Source organism: Myxocyprinus asiaticus, chromosome 20, assembly GCF_019703515.2.
Source record: "Myxocyprinus asiaticus isolate MX2 ecotype Aquarium Trade chromosome 20, UBuf_Myxa_2, whole genome shotgun sequence".
NCBI classification, from domain to species: domain Eukaryota; kingdom Metazoa; phylum Chordata; class Actinopteri; order Cypriniformes; family Catostomidae; genus Myxocyprinus; species Myxocyprinus asiaticus.
In genome coordinates, this window is record NC_059363.1 from 24,031,608 (window position 1) to 24,051,377 (window position 19,770).

A 19,770-nucleotide genomic window follows, 5' to 3' on the forward strand; every position below is an offset into this window, starting at 1 on the left:
TGCATTGTTACATGTAGCGAATCATTGTGAATTGATTTAGAGATAACATTTTTGATTTAGCCACAGACTCTGTTTGCTTACAGCGTATTTTTATGCAAACATTTACAATAGTGCTTTATGTACATAAGCATGCAAATCAAGTTGCTGAGTTACTTTTACTGCAACAGGAATCAGCATCAGACCAGATTGAGAGTGGAGAGCAGGTTATAAGAACAGACGCTATTGGCAGGTAAAAAAATCAAACACAGTGTAACAGATTTTCATTGTTCTTGTAAAGTATGTAGATGTACAAGTATCCAGTATTTTGTTTAAATGTGGATTGGCTGGTGGTATTTTAACAGTTTAAAGGATGAATCATCATCCAGTGAAGATGACTGTGGAGCTTCTAAGCAGAATCCTGTGAGCAACCAGCCTGAAGCTCTTCTCAGCTCTGGTGGCCACTACTACAGGAAGACTCTACGTTTGTCATCAGAACAGCTAGTGAGTATCTCAGTTTTCCATACAACCAGTGGTCGATTTGTAAAACAATTTCAAGGGGAATGGTTGGGTTACATAAAGGTGTAATACTCCAGCTTCGATAATTCACTAGTGTTTAATTTTAGAAATGTTACAGCATTGTGAATTTTTATTCCAGAATGGTGCATATTTAGAGAAATATTCATGGATTCTCTTTTTTTTAAAAATTTTTTTATCCCCTTTTCTCCCAATATGGAATGCCCAATTCCCACTACTTAGCAGGTCCTTGTGGTGGCGCAGTTACTCACCTCAATCCGGGTGGCAGGGGACATGTCTCAGTTGCCTCCGCTTCTGAGACAGCAAATCTGCGCATCTTATCATGTGGCTCATTATGCATGACACCGCGGAGTCTCCCAGCATGTGGAGGCTCATACTACTCTCCAAACACATCTTACCACGCGCCACATTGAGTGCGTGAACCACTAATCGCAACCACGAGGAGGTTACCTCATGTGACTCTACCCTCCCTAGCAACTGGGCCAATTTGGTTGCTGAGGAGACCTGGCTGGAGTCACTCAGCACGCCCTGGATTCGAACTCACGACTCCAGGGGTGGTAGTCAGCATCAATACTCGCTGAGCTACCCAGGCCCATGGGTTCTCTTTATTTAATATAGGTCATTCATCCAAGAAAACACAGGACATTCCCCGAACATTAGCGTATGGTTCTCGTTTGCTTATTTTTTGGGGAACCAATTCCTAACATTCTAGGAATATCTCTTTAGATTCAGTTTTTTTTTAATAACGATAAACAAACGCTCCCAGAATGTTGCAGGGAGGTTTTTGTGTGACAACCTAAAAAGAACTTACACAGAATGTTTTCTAGTGGTTGTTTTCAGGTTTTACATTTATATAAAATAAAATAAACTTCCCTTTCCATGTCTTAAAACATTAGTCACAGCAATATCTTACCTTCCGTTTTCTTCTTTTTTAAGAAAGTCATATGATTTTTCAAAACTGTTCTCTTGGCCATTTTTGAAGGTGTGTTTTGAAAACACCGATGCCTTTTCACAGTTTAGAGGGAGCTTGTATGCTCTTGGTTGCCAGATTGTGCAAATTAAGCCTAACATTGGTAGAATATTTCTAAACTGTGAAAGTGTAAAGCTTTGATTAGGGGATTGCATCTCTTGATTTCTGGCCATCTCAGACATGTCTTTTTTTTCTTCTTTTTTTTTTTTTATCCCCTTTTCTCCCCAATTTGGCATGTCCAATTCCCACTGCTTGCTAGGTCCTCGTGGTGGTGCGGTTACTCACCTCAATCCAGGTGGTGGAGGACAAGTCCCAGTTGCCTCTGCTTCTGAGACAGTCAATCCGTGCATCTTATCACGTGGCTTGCTTTGCATGACACCGCGGAGACGCATAGCATGTGGAGGCTCATGCTACTCTCCATGATCCACGCACAACTTACCACGTGCCCCATTGATAGCGAGAACCACTAATCACGACCACGAGGAGGTTACCCCATGTGACTCTGCCCTCCCTAGCAACCGGGCCAATTTGGTTGCTTAGGAGACCTGGCTGGAGTCACTCAGCACACCCTGTATTCGAACTCGTGACTCCAGGGGTGGTAGTCAGCGTCAATACTCGTTGAGCTACCCAGGCCCACCATCTCAAACATGTCTAAATCTACGCAGCTCTTGGGAATATTCAATTCTGATCGGCTAATCACCAAATCTGTTATTTATAATACATAGAGAATTAAAATATTTTATTTGCATGATTAGTTCTAAATGATACGTGACACAGTTGTTTCAAAGGGGATGTATGGGTGGATGGTAGGTTTACAAGGGGCATACTTTTTTAGTTTCTTTCAACAAGAGGGATGGAGCCCTGCATACAACCCAAACTACAGATCAGTGTTTATGATCACTATGCTAAAGATAATTACTTTCAAAGGTCGAACTGTTGGTTTTACACACTGTTTTGGTAACAAGCTTGATTAGTCAATCTATCTATGAGAATCTAGGCAAACACATGCTAGAACCATGTTCCTCTATTCTCAGGCCAGTCTGAATCTAAAAGATGGCCCTAATGATGTGGTCTTCAGTGTCACCACCCAGTATCAGGGCACCTGCCGCTGTGAGGGCACCATTTATTTGTGGAGCTGGGATGACAAGATAGTGATTTCCGACATTGATGGCACCATCACAAGGTGAGACTACACACACAAAAAAAAAAAACTACTTGGGTAGTATTAAAATACTAAACATGTGCTAAATACTTTGCTGTTTAAGAGAACGTTCAGACTGAATGTGTTCTTGCGCTTACAAAAGCTAGACGAGGCATGAGGAATATAACTAAACGCAGATGTCGAGATGCGAGTTTAAAAGTTATTTTTAACTTGACAAGCTGTCTAAAAAAATGTGATGCTCCTGCCATGACGCAGCTGTCAAATATGTCAAATCTGGTCCACCAAAACGCATGCTACATAGAAAAACAAACGGAAAAATAGATGCATACAAAAACGGCCCCTATACTGAATGTAGTTACATTGAAAGCACACGGCTAGGAAGTCTAAATCGTTACTTCTATCTCCTTCAGATCTGACACCCTGGGACACATTTTGCCAACTCTGGGTAAAGACTGGACCCATCAGGGCATTGCCCGACTCTACCACAGAGTTAGCCAGTAAGTCACATACAACACACAGAACAAATTACATTTGTTAAATGCAAGCAGTTTTTAGACCATTTTAAAATACCTAATATTTCATTTATTGTCCAACAGGAATGGTTACAAGTTTATGTACTGTTCAGCACGGGCAATAGGGATGGCTGATATGACCAGGGGCTATTTGCACTGGGTTAATGAAAGAGGCACCATGCTACCTATGGGACCTGTACTGCTAAGTCCCAGCAGTCTATTCTCTGCATTTCACAGGTTTGAACACACTCATGTACAAAGAGATTTACAATACAGATGTCCAAAGAGATTTACACAAAACACAATACAGGTTTCCCACAGTCACAGAAAACATCTCGGTTACGTATGTAACCTCGGTTCCCTGAGATGAAGGGAACGAGATATTGCGTGCTAACGCATATGGGGAGTTGTCCTTTCACACGACCTAGTTGAAACCTCTCTACAATAACGCCAATATTCTAATATTGGCTATGGTGTTTGAGCCCCGCCCTTTTAGGCGCGATGCTGTCCGCTATAAAAGCAGGTGCACAAATACCATTCCTCAGAATTTTCTGACTGAGGGACAAGGAGCGCATCACACACACCTCAGAAGAACTCTGAGTCTTGTAGTGCGGCCAGCGTTCGTAATGTCTTGTTCCCTTCATCTCAGGGAAACGAGGTTACGTACGTAACCGAGACATTGACATTGCATGCTAACGCACATGGGGAACAGAATCCCATCACACCGCACTACACAAACATGACACCGCAGTCCTGCGGTATGGCGACCAACATAAGTATGCCACAGTTGAGTGACCCTCATGTTGGGCCAGGAGGAGAGCACTCAGAATAAATATATGAACTATAGTCATACAGTATGAATTAACCCCTTCACAAACCCAGTCAGAGACTTTATTTATAATGTAAGTGCTTGTGACTTTATGGTAAATTACAACGGCCTGAATGCAGGCGGTTGTGTAAAATGATGGGGAGCCCGTACTTAAGGGGAGGGGCATAAGTATATGTTTGGCAAACAAAACAGCAAGCACTCTAAACAGAGAGGACTTGTGAGGAGAGAGACGTTATGTCTAGGTTGTTAAACCTTGCGAATGTGTTTTGAGAAGACCATCCTGCTGAAAAACAAGACTTACAAGACTTGTAAAGACACACTGTTTGTCCATGCCCATGAGGAGGCCATGCCTCTGGTTGAGTGTGTTTTAACACCAATTGGGCAAATCTTACCCTGCGACTCATAAGCCAGGGCAATTGTATCAACGATCCAGTGAGAAAGTCTTTGCTTGGAGACGGACATTCCTTTCGTGCGTCCTCCATAGCACACAAAGAGCTGATCAGACAGTGTAAACTGGTGGGTGTGCTCGATGTATGCGTGTAGCGCCCACACAGGGCATAACAAATGCAAGGATTGTTCCTCATCCGAATTAAATGGAGGAGGGAAGAAAGCTTGAAGGTGAACCACCTGCGCTCTGAAGGGTGTTGTTAGAACCTTAGGCACATAGCCTTTTTTGGGTTTGACAGTGGCTTTTGAAAGACTGGGGCAAAACCCCAGACATGAATTGACAGTTGATAATGCATGTAAGTCACCGACCCATTTTACTGAGGCCAGAGCCAGCAGTAATGTGGTCTTAATGGAGAGCATGCACAAATCAACAGAGTCCAAAGGCTCGAAGGGGGGCCCTGCGAGCACATTTAGGACCAAATTTAGGTCCCAAGTTGGAACTGTAACTGGCCATGGTGGATTTAATTGTCTTGCTCCTCTAAGGAATTTTATGATTAAATAATGTTTGCCTATAGTGGCGCCGGCTTCAGGTGTGTGATACGCAGATATAGTCGCCACATAAACTTTGAGCATTGACGGAGTGTGTCCTGCGTCCAATCGCTCTTGCAGAAATATGAAAATTGAATGTATGGGGCAGTTTACTGGGTCTTTGCCATGTGAAAGACACCAATCAGTGAACACATTCCATTTTAGCACGTAGAGGCATCTCATGGACGGTGCTCTGGCCTGTAAAATGGTGTTCATGACTGAATGTGTCAGTTCTGGTGCATTTAGCGCACTCCATTCAGGGGCCACACATGCAGTTTCCACAGCTTGGGCTGGGGATGCCAGATTGTGACTTGCCCCTGAGAGAGGAGATCCTTCCTCAGCAGTATTTCCCATGGCGAGCTGTATAACATTTCTATCATTTCCGGAAACCATGGCTGATTGGGCTATTTCGGTGTAACCAATAAAATCGTTTCCTTGTCTTCTCGGATTTTGCATATGACAGAGTAAGTTAGGCACACCGGGGGAAATACATATTTGCATTTCGCCGGGCATTTGTGGGCCATTGCGTCTGCGCCCAGTGGTGCTTGGGACTTCAAGTACCAGAAGGGACAGTGGGCGTTTTCCACTGAGGCAAATAGATCGATTTCTGCTTTGCCGAATATTTCCCAAATCCTCAGGACAGTTTGAGGATGAAGTCTCCATTCACCCGGTATCACCCCGGACAATCTGCCCCAGCGTGACACCTCACTGATAAAAGGCAGGAGCTGTCCAGGGTGCTAGAGCAGCTATACAGCAGCGAGATATAGTGATTTGCATGCACCCATGGCACCAAGCATGTCGCGGCACACAGCGCTTGAGCCAGCACTGAAGAGGTCTCATGTGTAAAAGACCTAATGGAATGACTACGGATGCTGCCGCCATAAACCCCAATGCTTTTTGAAACAGCTTCAGTGGAAGTGTTCTCCCCAGTTTTAACTGAGATAAAATTGCCTGAACGTGCTCGCTCGTGAGGTGCGCGTGCCCACTTACGGAGTCGAGGCGGGCTCCCATAAAGGAGATTTGTTGGCTGGGGGAGAGCTTGCTCTTCACCTCGTTGACATTGAGGCCTAAGCTGTTTAGATGCTGAAGCAGTAAGACTCTGTGCTGGCATAACAGAGCCTCTGATTGGGCCAGTAACAGCCAGTCGTCAAAGTAGTTCAAAATGCACACACCGCTCAGTTTCAGAGGGGCGAGAACTGCATCGATGCACTTTGTGAACATGCGAGGAGCCAGAGACAGCCCGAAGGGCAGGACTTTTAATTGATACGCCATCTCCTCGAAGGCGAATCTAAAAAACATCCTTTCAGATCTATCAATGCAAACCAATCGTGTGGGCGGATGTGCGATAAGATACTTTTCTGAGTAATCATTTTGAATGGGTGCTTTGCAAGTGCGTGATTCAGTTGTCTCAGATCTAGCATTGGCCGAAGCCCGCCGTCTTTCTTTGGGACAAAAAAATAGCAGCTGTAAAACCCTTTTTGGGTTTGACAATTTGGAACAACCTCTAATCGCGTTTTTCACGAGGTTTATTTCTGCTCATAACACTGGTGCGTCTACGGGTGAAACTGTGGAAGACAGAATGCTGTTGAAACAGGGTGGCCGGTGTGCAAATTGTATCGTATACCCATGTTCGATCGTTTTTAGCATCCAATCTGAAATACCCGTAAGGGTTTGCCATGCGTCCGCGTAACGGGACAGAGGGCAATTTGGTTTGTTCATTGTGTGATATATTGCACTGCTCACCAGTGGGAAGCAGTTATGCACAATGTGTGGGCTGTTGAAGAGGAAAAGAGCTCTTTATTGAGAATGTGTGAGCATCTTATGCATGTGCAGCGAGCACTGTATTTTTTTTTGCATATATTGTGAACAGCAATATTCCTTTCCCGACAACAAACAGTGGGGAGATGGGGAACAGTGTTGTGTGTCTCCAATCGAGCCTTCTTCGGAGCAGACTCTGAGGGAACAGCGAGCTCTGCATTCCACTTCAAAGGGCTGTGCCCATCAGGAGCACTTTTGCTGCATGGGGGGGGGGGGGGTTGTGTTTGGGCCACGGCTTGTGTGGGCCTCACCGGTGGCTCAGCGGCAGCAGGTGGGCATAGGGCTTTTGGCCAGGTGCTGGCTCGAAACAGAGCTGGAGCGAGCTGGCTGTGAAACGTTACTCCATTTCGGCATTAAAATGTCTCATAGCCTGTGATTGTTGCTGAGTCACAACATAACGCTCAGCAAACTTATCCACAGAGCCGCTGAAGAGGCCGGCTGGAGACACTGGAGCATCCAACAGAGCAGCTTTTTCCTTGTCACGCATGTCTGTGAGGGTCAGCCAGATGTGACGATCCAGAACTACCAGGTTGCCCATTGACTTGCCAATGGCCTGCCCAGTGAGTTTAGTGGCACGCAGCGCTAAATTTGTAGCGGAGCTCTTTGAATGTCTCTGGATCGTAACCTTGATCATCCATTGCCATTTGTGTCCATTTGCTTTGCATCGCGTGGAGTGCTGAACCAGCTAGACCCACCGCTGAGTATGCTCTTCCAGCCAGTGTGGACGTCAGTCAACAGGGCTTGGAAAGATGAATGGGGCGTGATTTCCACACCCTTCTACTCGCTGGGCAGAGGTAGTTCATTATGAACTTCAGGGATGAACGGGCCAGATCTACGAGACGTGGTCGCTTGACAGTGTCTGGACTGCAGGAACCATTCATCAAGGTGAGATTGTGTAGGTTCCTCTGGAGGAGACCAATCGATATCAAGCTCTTTGACCACCCTTGAAAGGACGCAAAGCATCTCCTTATCAGTGGCATGTACACGCTCCTTGCCCTTGCTCAGGGGAGGGGTGGTAACATCATCCACTGACCACTCGCCTGATGCAGCGAGAGACATGACGTCATCATCCCCAGCATCAGAACCACCGAACGAGACGAGGCAATGCGCTTCTGTGGAGGGCCAGAACTCTTCATGCACATAATGTATCGGCATAGACACATTGCATGGAGATTGAGGGGCTTGCGGGGCATGTGCCGGCACGTGGTCCTCCTCAAATTCTTCCTGCTTGACCTCGCTGCCCTGCCGTGCCTCCTCATTTGACGCCTTGAGTGTTACAGAAGAGGCAGGTGGGAGGGCGCAGGAGGCTGAATCGTCCCTCAGAACGAGGGTGATTCGTGAGCGCAGTGTCTTGAGATTCATGCCCTCGCAGTGAGGGTAGTCTGTCTCAATGAGAGCTGACTCTGCGTGGGCATGGCCCAGACAGAGAATGCAGCTCTCATGCTGGTCTGACGGCAGGATGCGTCTCTCGCACAAGGAACACTTATGGAATGATTTCTTTAAAAAGACGCGAACACATAAGCAACTCATACTGTATATATACACTACCGTTCAAAAGTTAAGGGTCACTTACTCATTCTTTATTTATTTTTTATTTTTTTTTCACATTTTAGAATAATAGTAAAGCCATCACAACTATGGAATAATAGAAATGGAAATATGGGAATTATGTTGTGACTAAAAAAATCAAAAATAAATCAAAACTATGTTATATTTTAGCATCTTCAAAGTGGCCACACTTTGCCTTGATTTTGCAGAAATGTACTCTTGGCGTTTTCTCAACCAACTTCTTGAGGTATCACCCTGGGAAGCTTTTTAAACAGTATTGAAGGAGTTCCCATCAATATGCTGGGCACTTAGTGGCTGCTTTTCTTAAGTATTTATTTATTTTTTTTAAATAAAATTATTTATATATTTATATTTCACACAATATACAATTGCTTTGTAAGGATACATACCTGCTGAAGCGCTGCAAATCAGGATGCTGAAGCGACCTGTTCACCAGTGAAGCGTCAAGTGGCAAGGCAGAGTGATGTTCGCCGGAGCACTGCAGGGGAGCAGAGAGTCTTCTCGTTGCCATGAAGATTCCGCCCGCTGACTCGTGTAGTCAATGGCGAAGCAGTAGAAGGCTTCTAGACGAGAGATGAATCGCTGTTTGTGTATGGTGTTTGTGCACCTGCTTTTATAGCGGACAGCTTCGCGCAAACACCACATTATTGTAGAGAGGTTTCAACTAGGTTGTGTGGAAGGACAACTCCCCATATGCGTTAGCATGCAATGTCAAGTGTACTGAGTCGTAAGGGAACCTGGAAATATCAAGGAATTTAAACACTGTGTTTTGGAAAATACATGAAAATAATTTAAATCATGTTGATTTTTTTTATTTATTTTTTTTTTAAAGTCGTGGAAATTTCTTTTGTGAATATACATTTTTTAGTTATGCTTTCTAAAATCTTTCATTGGCTAGATAATGCTGTTGAGTAGAGTATTAGTGTTTAGTGATGAGTGAATAGTTCTATGAAATTAATTCCGCTTTTTAAATCAGTCTGAATCAAAATGAATTTAAAAATATCCTTATCCAGTGGAAAGGGATTTTGTAGAAATTAATTATAAAATAAATCAATTTAAAACATTTTAATTAATTAAAAAATATGGAAACCCTGACAATAGTCCTAAAAGTAATTTTACATACTTTCAAATAAATAGTGTAAATGCCACATAGTGAGTGTTTTTTTCCTATGCAACTTCAGGGAGGTCATTGAGAAGAAGCCAGAGAAGTTTAAAATCGAATGTCTGACGGACATTAAAAACTTGTTCTATCCAAACACAGAGCCCTTCTATGCTGCTTTTGGAAACAGGGCAACAGTAAGTACAAGCAGCAATAATTGCTAATATTAGCTTTTTCCAATACATGCAAATCTCTAATGAACCATTTCTTCTTCAGGATGTTTATTCATATAAAGAGGTGGGAGTGCCTTTGAACAGAATATTTACTGTGAATCCTAAGGGAGAGCTCATTCAAGAACATGCGAAGACCAACATATCATCGTAAGTGATTGCAAAGGATCTCTTATTAAAGTCAATCTGAAACAGCATTCGCAACCCATTTTACTTCCGTTATGTAACAGCTGTAATGTTTGAGTGCAACAGGATATTTAACAGGAAAAAAGCGAAGGGCGGGATGTGATTTTATATGTTGGTAATTGATTGATTGGTGACGGTAACGGAAAAGAAAAGATATTTATGAACCAAGCAATTATAACATTTTGATAAAAGATAAGAAACTTTTTACTTCTTTGGGATAATGTGCACTGATAAATCATGCACAATAAGACCAGGAATGAATCTTAAGAAAGTAAAGAGTGCCAACTTTCAGTTCATGTTTACTTCAAAAGTTTAAAAGTTTTCATTTGCTTGCCAAGACAAGCAATTTACTGCACATTAGGTAGACTGGGGCAGGTCCCTTGGAACAATATAGGATTAAGAGCACTATGTTGATCTTTCCAGCTCAAACATTTGTCCAATGTCCTCCTTACCCAAAGCAACCTTTGTTACCAATGCGGATGTGGAAACTCTCTGATTTGGAGTTTGAACAATTTGACAGTTTATTAAGTGGTCTGAACATTCTGTTATGTTTTACAGGTATGGTCGCCTGTGTGAGGTCACGGACCATGTCTTCCCTCCTTTGATCAGAGGAAACACCACCGACTTACCCTGTTCAGACACTTTCAGTCAGTTTACCTTCTGGAGAGAGAAGTTACCAGAGGTTGACAAGCAGGATCAGCAAACTGAAAGCAGCCGAAAGACATAGTCACAAAAGCTAACATGTCTAGGTATTCCTCACCTACAAACTCAGCTCAATTGCTGCACTGCCATAAGGTATTCCTTTACGCACAAGCAACATAGCACTTTGCAGACTGCATGCCGCCCTTTACCTGTTCCTACATTATCATTTTAGTGTGCTAATGTTTTGTTTTACTGGCAAGAGCCTGAATTTATTAGCATATAATATGCAGCTCATATTAGGGATTTTTTTTATTTATTTATTTTTTATTTTTTTTATGACTACAATTATTTTAGTGTCAAATGCATTATTCATTACCAAGCAGACAATTACATTATGCTGTCATATAAAACTGTTTAAAGCCTAAGGTTGTTCTTATATGAGGGAATATGTTTATTTAGTACATAGTACAGCAGTGTTCTTCAGCATTTATCACAAAGCAAGAAATTTGAAAGCTTCAAAACATTAATTAAAAAATATATAAAAATAAATAATTAAAAACCAACTCAGATGTAGGTATAAAGCCAGCACTAGCATTTCTCAGGTATTACAGAATTATAGTCAGATAGTCTTTTGAAACTTAGTGACTTTTCATAACATCAAAGTATTAACTGTCAATTTGAATTTTACTTTGACATCTAAATTACTTTACTAGTCTTTCCATTTACTTAAGAACAAAACACAACAAACTTGAGTGGATATTACTTAATTTTGAATCATCTTTGACAACTTTTTTTACCACGTAGACCACACTTTACATTTTGCCAAATGCTTGTTTGATTAATGCTTATTATTATTATATGGAAACTTTGCATTCCTTAGTTATTTGTTTGTATTTTATGTAAGATACACAACTCTGACCAGCATTAACTATGAATCATGCAAAAACTGATTTTGTCATACATCATACCAGCCATACAGCATGTTCAAGACAACAAAAACGTAACAAAATAGCAATGCAAAGAACACTCAGGTCATGAAGTATTCACTTCCTGTATTATTTCCTTCATATTAATATCATATTTATTATCTTAAAAATCATTTTGATAAAAATACATCATACAATATTTTCTATACATTTTTGTCAAATAATGCTTATTTCAGATTATAATACAAAGTCCTCAAATTAAAGGTGAATGTTATGTTAAGCAGAAGGATGTTTATTTCAAGAAATATTCTCTCTTTTACTAACACAACTCCTCTCCCCAATAGTGCGTGTTGTTTCAATTGTGTCTAATTAAAGGATGAAATGGATAGTGTTTTTAAAGCACTGTATATTGGAATATATTATACTGTATGTCTTTAGTGAATGAATAAGGGTTTTGTGTGATATGAATAGAAATTGAAAACATGCTCTCACTATTTGTTGCTCCTATGACTTTATTTAACCTACTAAGTGAAACTTAGTATATTCTACTGTGGTTTTCGATGTGGTTTTCCATGGTTAACAAGGAGCACATTAAACAAGCACTGATGTGGATGCATGAATTATGAAGGGCCTTACTGTTAAGGCAGTGCTCTCTAGTGACTAGCGGATTTCAAATGAACTGTGTATATTAACATTAATCGTGTCATTATACGGCAAAGAAAATATAGCGTATGTGGTATAGATGTGTGCAACGTGAAAATGCAATTTGTACCGATCTCTGATTTGTTTGGTGGTCAGCGATACAGATCTGTTTTCACATTATATTGACAGAGGACTGCTTCAGACTTACAACACTGTGAATGATCAGATCAAATGTTCTAGCTATTGTCTTACACTATTAGCCTCTTATCCAATTCATTGAAATTTCTTATTCTATCAAATTCTGTGAAAGCTAATACAAGAATGTGGTACTCATCCTAAGGGATCTCAACAGGTTTCCAGCTAATATGATAACCCATAATGTTCAGTTACAAAAACTTTTGTTTTGTTTGCAGTCTATATGGAATTTCTATATTCTTTCTGTGAAAGATTTTGTTGCCTAAGTTGAGTTTGGCAGTTGAGTTTGTGTTTCATTATGTTCATTGCAGAGATGTAAAAACTACTATTGTGTGTATATTTAAAAATGCCAAATCTCTGTAAAATGACATTAAAATCTTTTAGGAATCAAAAAGCAATGCTTCTTTTTTTTTGTCAGAGCAGTATTGTTGAAGGAATTTTACTTACATTAACAATGTCACTCTTAACGTGTGCATTGTCATTCTGAAACAAAGCCTGTACTTAGTGGTCTTGTAGCTAAGCAGTTTGAGTATTGTTTCTCATCAATATTACTGCAATAACAAAGCTTCTTTGCAGGTCTTTCACCTCTTCAGTTTTGATTGGATGAGCTTCATTTTCCCTTTTCACAAAGACTGTCTGCTAAAATATGGACATGCAATCATTATTACCAGAAAAGTTGAGCATGTAAAGTGGCTTTACTTACATTTGAAATATTTTGACATTTTAAGATAGGCTATAGTGTTTACACATTTGGAGTATATTGATTTCACTTAAACATTTGGAGTATATTGAGTGTTTGTCAGCCAGCAAGCAAGTGTATAGTTTGTTCTGGAAGTTTTGTCCTCTCTGCCTCCTTACATTCACATGTTTGAATGCGTCAACAAACATCTGTGCCTCATCTGGAGTAGTCTGTTTGAACAGATGTACAATTATTTCTAGGTGAATGCCTACTTATCGTGAACAATCACAACTACTTCTAGCAATAAAACATCGACTTACACTGTGTCTATTTTTAATAGACAGAGTTGCAGTAAATTTACTGTAAAGTTTTTGGATGCAGCAGTTATGTCGCCACTTCTAGCCACGAGTATCGTGGCACACTCCACATGCTTCGTGTCAATGAGACAGTTATCTAATACATTTGGAAATGGATTCATATTTGTATAAAATAATCTAGAAACGGACGGAGGTTTGAGATAGGCTTCACACTTACAAATGTAAAAATAATAATAATAATAGACGTGCTGCCAAGCAATGGCACAAGATTGACTCGTGAAGGTTACATGACTGACTACAGGAAGATTACCAATAAGTAGGCTCGTTTGAGATGCCAAACGCCTCGCCTTGAAAGAAGACGAGAGTAGACGGCTGCAGTCTGGTGAGGAGTGAAATACAATACGTGCTGTCAAATCGGACAATTCTCACTTCTCGTAGTGGATTAGACACCTTCGAGATCAAAGGGATTCACATTCATGCACTGTTGCTGATAAAGTGGATATAATTTAAATTCTGTTGCTTTAAAATGAAAATAAATAAGATGAAAAAGACACTCGATTTAATTTCGCCAATAAGACATTTCTTTCCATCTATTTTTAGTTTAATGACACGTAAAACAGATATGGCTGCTGGTTTACAAACTCCTAAAACTAAAGTCTGTCAAATATTTCTGGCAGATTTAACATGTTCATATTGTGTTCAAACCCTGAGTATTTCATAGACAAGATAAACAAACCTGTTCCTTTCAAGTCCACATGCTTCACAGTCTCATCATCAGGGCATACATGTCCTACATAATTGACCTCTGAAGTTGGAAAAAAGTGAAACATTTAGAAACATGGGTGGTAATGGGACTTTAATTGCACTCTAAAAAGACCAAGAATTAGACTAATAAATGTGTTTTCATCTTTAAACATCAGCCTTAACCCTCTGGGGTCTGAGGGTGTTTTGGGCCCTGGAGAAGTTTTGACATGCCTTGACATTTGTGCTTTTTTCAGTTGCTTAAAACATATTAATGGCTAAAGTCTGATAACACTGTATTCAGCACAAACTGGGCTACAATAATATGTGAGCAACATGTATGTACATGTTTGTATTTTTGAGAAAATAACGTTTATGCGTGGTTTTTGAAAAAAACAAAAATTGTAAGTCACTGAAATAAGGCCATATATCACATACTAGACATTTGTTTACAAGACTTTTGAGAACTGGATCATGTAGCCTGGAGGTTTTGCTACAAAATGATGTGAAAACCATCCTGATCACTCATTCATACAAAACAATATAGTCATTTAATTTTTGTAAGACACTTTTAGTGTTAGAAAGACCATATGCGAGGAGGCGTGGATGATCATGAATATTGATGTGATTCACACCTGAGGAGACAAAGACTCCTCCCCTGAGAACAGAATAAAATGTTATATCTGATATAGGGCATATACACAATATATATAAAAAAAATTCAGGATTCTTTGATGAATAGAAAGTTCAAAATAATAGCATTTATCTGAAATTTCATTTATGCATTTGGCAGATGCTTTTATCCAAAGCGACTTACAGTGCCCTTATTACAGGGACAATCCCCCTGAAGCAACCTGGAGTTAAGTGCCTTGCTCAAGGACACAATGGTGGTGGCTGTGGGAATTGAACCAACAACCTTTTGCTTGCCAGTTCAGTGCTTTAGTCCACTACACCACCACCACTCTGTGTGCGTGTGCGTGCGTGCGTACGTACCAAACAACTATGTGATAATAAATGGCTTCATATGATCACTATCCTTAAATAAAAGACAGTTTTGTTTTTTTTTGCATGATTAGTCATATTTTCAAAATCAATGCCAAAATTTCACAATTTCTGCCAGGGTATGCAAACTTTTGAGCACAACTGTATATTTATATTATTATTCTTACCAATTGAAGTTTCCACAGGATCAAAAGAGGGCACACTGATATTCAACACTAATTCAAAGCAGCTTGTGAGTACCAGAAGTATAATTAGGTTATAGTATTAACATTTTGATTGTTAAAACATAAATTTGATCAATGTAAACATGATTAATGTTCTATGATGGTGATTTGTGTGATTGTGAGATTAACAGTAAAAAACAAAATAAAAACCTATCAAACCATACAAGTAATCTATAAGTTATTGACTGAATTGTGTCCCGTCCCATATGGCACACGAGAGGATTTTTGTGTTTTGCAGCTGCTGAGTAAGCCTCCAGTGTCTTGTTCATAGTGCCACACCGATGTTTTGAAATTGTTCTTTCTTCATAGTTGTAAAACAGCATCTTCATCACGCGACTTCACACATTCATGATGTATGCAGAAAATCTCGATGACATAGGACTCCGTGGGATGACACGTTGATTAAACATGTACTATTCATGAATGACACATTTTTAAAGGTGTTTAGGTCACCATTATATGTTTAATCAATTTTATGCACACTTTCAAAATTTCTAGCTTGCCACTGGCCAAAATATGGAGGCCTGTACATGAAATTGCGTGTTCAGACGCTTACACACCTTACACCTAAACACAATTTTGTCCCTCTGGCTTTCCATAGAGTGATGCAATCATATTTTTGAGCCCAAAGGGACACCATAGTAAAAAGGTATGAGCAACCAGTATCAGCACAACATCGGCTGAACACATTCACAAGCGCTCACATTTGAAGCGTGCAGCACATGCAAACTATATAGTTATCCCATTAAAATCACAGCCTTTGCGGTTTAATAATAATTTGTACATCAGATGGTATCGGTTTTTGGTATCTGAACATTTTTACAAGTACATGAGCGTGGTATCGGACCTGATTTCTGTACCAGTATCGGTATCAGGACATCCCTAATTTGCATCTGAAACCTGATTTTCATATATTTTTTTACAATCCAATATTAGAAGCATTTGAAGAACAAACACATTTTATTACATTTATATTTAAAACAAAAACAAATAAAACCTAAAAACAAACTCAGCGACTCAGTCTCTTGAGTAAATGTACTCTTCACCAGGTCTGCAAAAAAATATACTATATTAAGACTTTATCTGAATGCTTTATGGCAATCCAGATATATTGGGCAGCGTAAAATGTGCAGATAGTCCAAGTTACATAAATTAACATAAATAACACTCAGTCAAGCACACAAAATCAACAGTGATGACAATTTTAACAAATCACCCCTGGTTAATCACCTCATTTGTACCTTTGTAAATAAAACTAGTAGTAAGCTCTGCAGAAATAAGATCCACAGACTAAAAGAAACTGACTGGCGCAATTTAGTTCTGCAATGGTGAAGTTAATGGAAGAATTGGCAGGTAAGGCAGACGGGATAATTTATTAAAAAACTGTCAAAGATATTCAAGTTCAAAAGAGTTTATCAACTTCAACCCTAGGCAAGTTCTGATTAAAGGGATAATTCACCCAAAAATGACAATTCTGTGATCATTTACTCAACTCATCCGACTTTCTTCTGACGAACACAAAAGGAGAGATTAGGCAGTATGTTAGTCTCAATCACTAAATACATTTATTGAATCTTGTGAATAGTGACTGAGCCTGTCATTCTGTCAATTATCTTTTGATTTCCACAGAAGTCATAAGGGTTTGGAACAACATGAGGTCGAATAAATTATGCCAAAAGTTTAATTTTTGGAAAAACTATCCCTTTAACAAACATCGCTTTCAGCACAGCAATAAAGACAGTATAGTTGAAAGAAAAGAAAAAATAAAAGTCCCCAGACATCTCTACATCCAGTGGTAAATTATTTAGGCAAGAAAACCACAAATTCCCCCAGATTCTCCCTTTTCCTCCCAATGTCACGTAATCAAAAAGCAAAACTTGGCAAAAATGTGATCGCTAACTCGTCTTTCAAATTGTCACACATTCAGTAGTACGTTCCACAGTTGCTGAGAGCATTTTAAGGCAAGGGCAAGTATGGAAGATCTTGAGAGTAAGTGGTGAATCCATGTGCTTGAGGTTTAATTTTAAAGGCAAAATTTTCTCATTTGTTGCCTTTGTGGTCAAACAGCTGCAGGTCAAGCCGAACCCAAACCTCCCCGGTGGGAACTTCATGAAGCAGCAGCCTCCTGGTGGATGGACCTTTATTTGCAAGCTCTTTCTTAATGGTGGCCACAGGAACTTCAGTGCGACCTAAGAAGTCTATAAAGGGAAAGAGAAAGTAGATTTTATCTATGTACTTTGTACCATGTACATTTATTGCTTTGTTTAATACTACTAACTTCATTTTCGAGTTCTCCATGTCTCTCAGATGGTATGAAATTCATTAAAAAAAAAATCTATTTTCTTTAGAAACGGTATTATAAAACTGACATTTCTGACTCAAAATATTAATCAGATGCCACATTTGAAGCCATTGTTATATGCTGATGAATTCACACCTGTGATAGCCCGTTCTATAATAAAGCATCTGTAAATAGACCGTAATTTATAAAAGCAACAAGCCATGAGAGGCTGTGCGTTACAGTGATTTTAACCTGGTTGAAAGAATTTCACAAAAAAATGGAATTTGTCATTATTTACTTAACCGTACAGTATGTTGTTCCAAACCCATATGGTTTTCTTTTTTCTGTGGAACACAAAATTATATATTTTAAAGAGAGTCATGATCGCCAATTTCCATACACCTGCAGTTGATAGGGACTGACTTTGAAGCTTAAAAAAATGACCCAAATGTATCATAAAACCTGTCCATGTGACTCATGTGTCATATTTGGTTAGTACGGATTTCGTCACATTCGCTATTACACATTTGGCCATGATGTTTATTCAAGCATCCAATATTTTAATAAAACCAATAAGGTTTGATGTTAAATGTATAGTTCACCCAAAAATTAAAATTCTCTCATTATTTACTCACCCTCATGATATCCCAGGTGTGTATGACTTTCTTTCTTCACCAGAACAATATCTTAGCTCAAAAGGTCCTTAAAATGCAAGTGAATGGAGATTTCTCTTTTGAAGCTCCAAAAATCACAGACAGTCAGCATATATGTCATCGATAAGACTCCAGCGGTTAAATTAATGTCTTCTAAAGTGATAGTCACTTTTGGTGTGAAAAAGATAAATATTTAAGTACTTTTTAAAATCATCAAATGCTTCTGGTAAGCTTCACAAAAGGGTGGAGTTCAAGCGGTCTCTCGTGTGATGTATTCGCGTTGCCATGATACAGACGTAATCTCACGTTCTCCACTCAGTTGAGACATCCATCGCTGGTAAACGGTGCTGCTCTTCCAGCTGTGACACACGTGCCTCAGTTCTTGTGTGTTTCAAATGTCAATGTGATTATGTCACACGTGCGTACAGCTTGAAAATGGCAGCATGATTCAGAGTTTAAAAAAAGTACATAAATATTTATTTTTTTCACACCAAAAGCTATCGTGTCGCTTTAGAAGACATTAATTTAACAGCTGGTGTCATATGGATGACGTTTATGCTGACGTTTGCTTCAAATGTGTTCTGGTTAAGAAAGAAAGTCAGACACACCTGGGATATAATGAGGGCGAGTAAATGATGAGAGAATTTTCACTTTTGGGTGAACTATCCCTTTAATGACATGTCGGCAAAATATTTTAACTGGGTTCTGTATACTGTACATAAGTTGATCACGATTATGCTTAAGCTGACAATGTGTGTGTGGTCATGTAAAGGCATTTAACAGCGTCTTTTTCGGTGTAAGGTCATAAAGGCGTAAGAATAAACCCATCAACAAGGGTAGATTTTTGCCCATTACGCTGATTTCCCATTGCATGTAAACACCTTAATCAACGTTCTTACCGGCTTATCAAACGTGTGCCTGTGTTGTGCACATGTCTCTTCAGGGTTTGACGTCAAAAGCTGAGAACACGATTATTTCAAATTTCATGTAAATGCAGATTTTTTGTTTGATCTTTTAAATAAGCTGATTTTTGGGAGTAATCATCACATTGGTGTGCATATAAATGGCCTCAGTGATTTGATTTGAGAGTGAATAATTACTTCCATTTCAGTCATTCCATCATATAAAATAATTTTATTCTTTCAGAAGACTTGTTGTACTTTAATGACAGTGCTGGGTTTTTAGGCTTTAAAGTGAGTTAATTTCAACTGCTATTGTATGGAAATCAGCATTCGCGTCAATCTTTAAAATATCTTTTATGTTCCACAGAAGAAAGTTCTATGGATTTGGAATCACATGAGGGTGAATAAATAATAGCAGAATTTTCATTTTTGTGTGAATTATTCTTTTAAGGGAGTTTTACGCACTCTTTTTTGTTTAATACCTAAAACATTCCTTACCTGTGGTAAAATCACTGCAAGGCACAGCCTCTCATAGCTTATTGCATTTACAATTGAAGTCAGATGTTTACATACACCATAGCCAAATACATTTAAACTCAGTTTTTCACAGTTCCTGACATTTAATCGTAGAAAACATTCCCTGTCTTAGGTCAGTTAGGATCACTACTTTATTTTAAGAATGTGAAATGTCAGAATAATAGTA

At 39.5% G+C, this 19,770-nt stretch overlaps 2 protein-coding genes across 6 annotated transcripts in view; one reads left to right on the top strand and one right to left on the bottom strand.

Annotated features, from left to right (window-relative positions):
• LOC127411411 (phosphatidate phosphatase LPIN1-like) overlaps positions 1-12,655 on the top strand; it is a 33,592-nt gene extending 20,937 nt beyond the window's left edge. For 3 of the 4 annotated variants that reach the window (XM_051646949.1, XM_051646951.1, XM_051646952.1), the window contains 8 exons: positions 168-229; positions 342-480; positions 2,518-2,666; positions 3,056-3,142; positions 3,242-3,394; positions 9,530-9,644; positions 9,724-9,827; positions 10,422-12,655. In XM_051646949.1, the coding sequence (XP_051502909.1) occupies positions 168-229; positions 342-480; positions 2,518-2,666; positions 3,056-3,142; positions 3,242-3,394; positions 9,530-9,644; positions 9,724-9,827; positions 10,422-10,590 (978 nt within the window). In that variant the 3' untranslated portion in view covers positions 10,591-12,655. The other variant, XM_051646953.1, reaches the window with a different exon arrangement.
• Positions 12,656-15,709: 3,054 nt separating this feature from the next.
• Positions 15,710-19,770, bottom strand: part of LOC127411033 (intersectin-2-like) — a 47,625-nt gene continuing 43,564 nt past the window's right edge. For both annotated transcript variants that reach the window (XM_051646353.1, XM_051646352.1), the window contains one exon: positions 15,710-17,429. In XM_051646353.1, the coding sequence (XP_051502313.1) occupies positions 17,272-17,429 (158 nt within the window). In that variant the 3' untranslated portion in view covers positions 15,710-17,271. The remainder of the gene's footprint in view (positions 17,430-19,770) is intronic.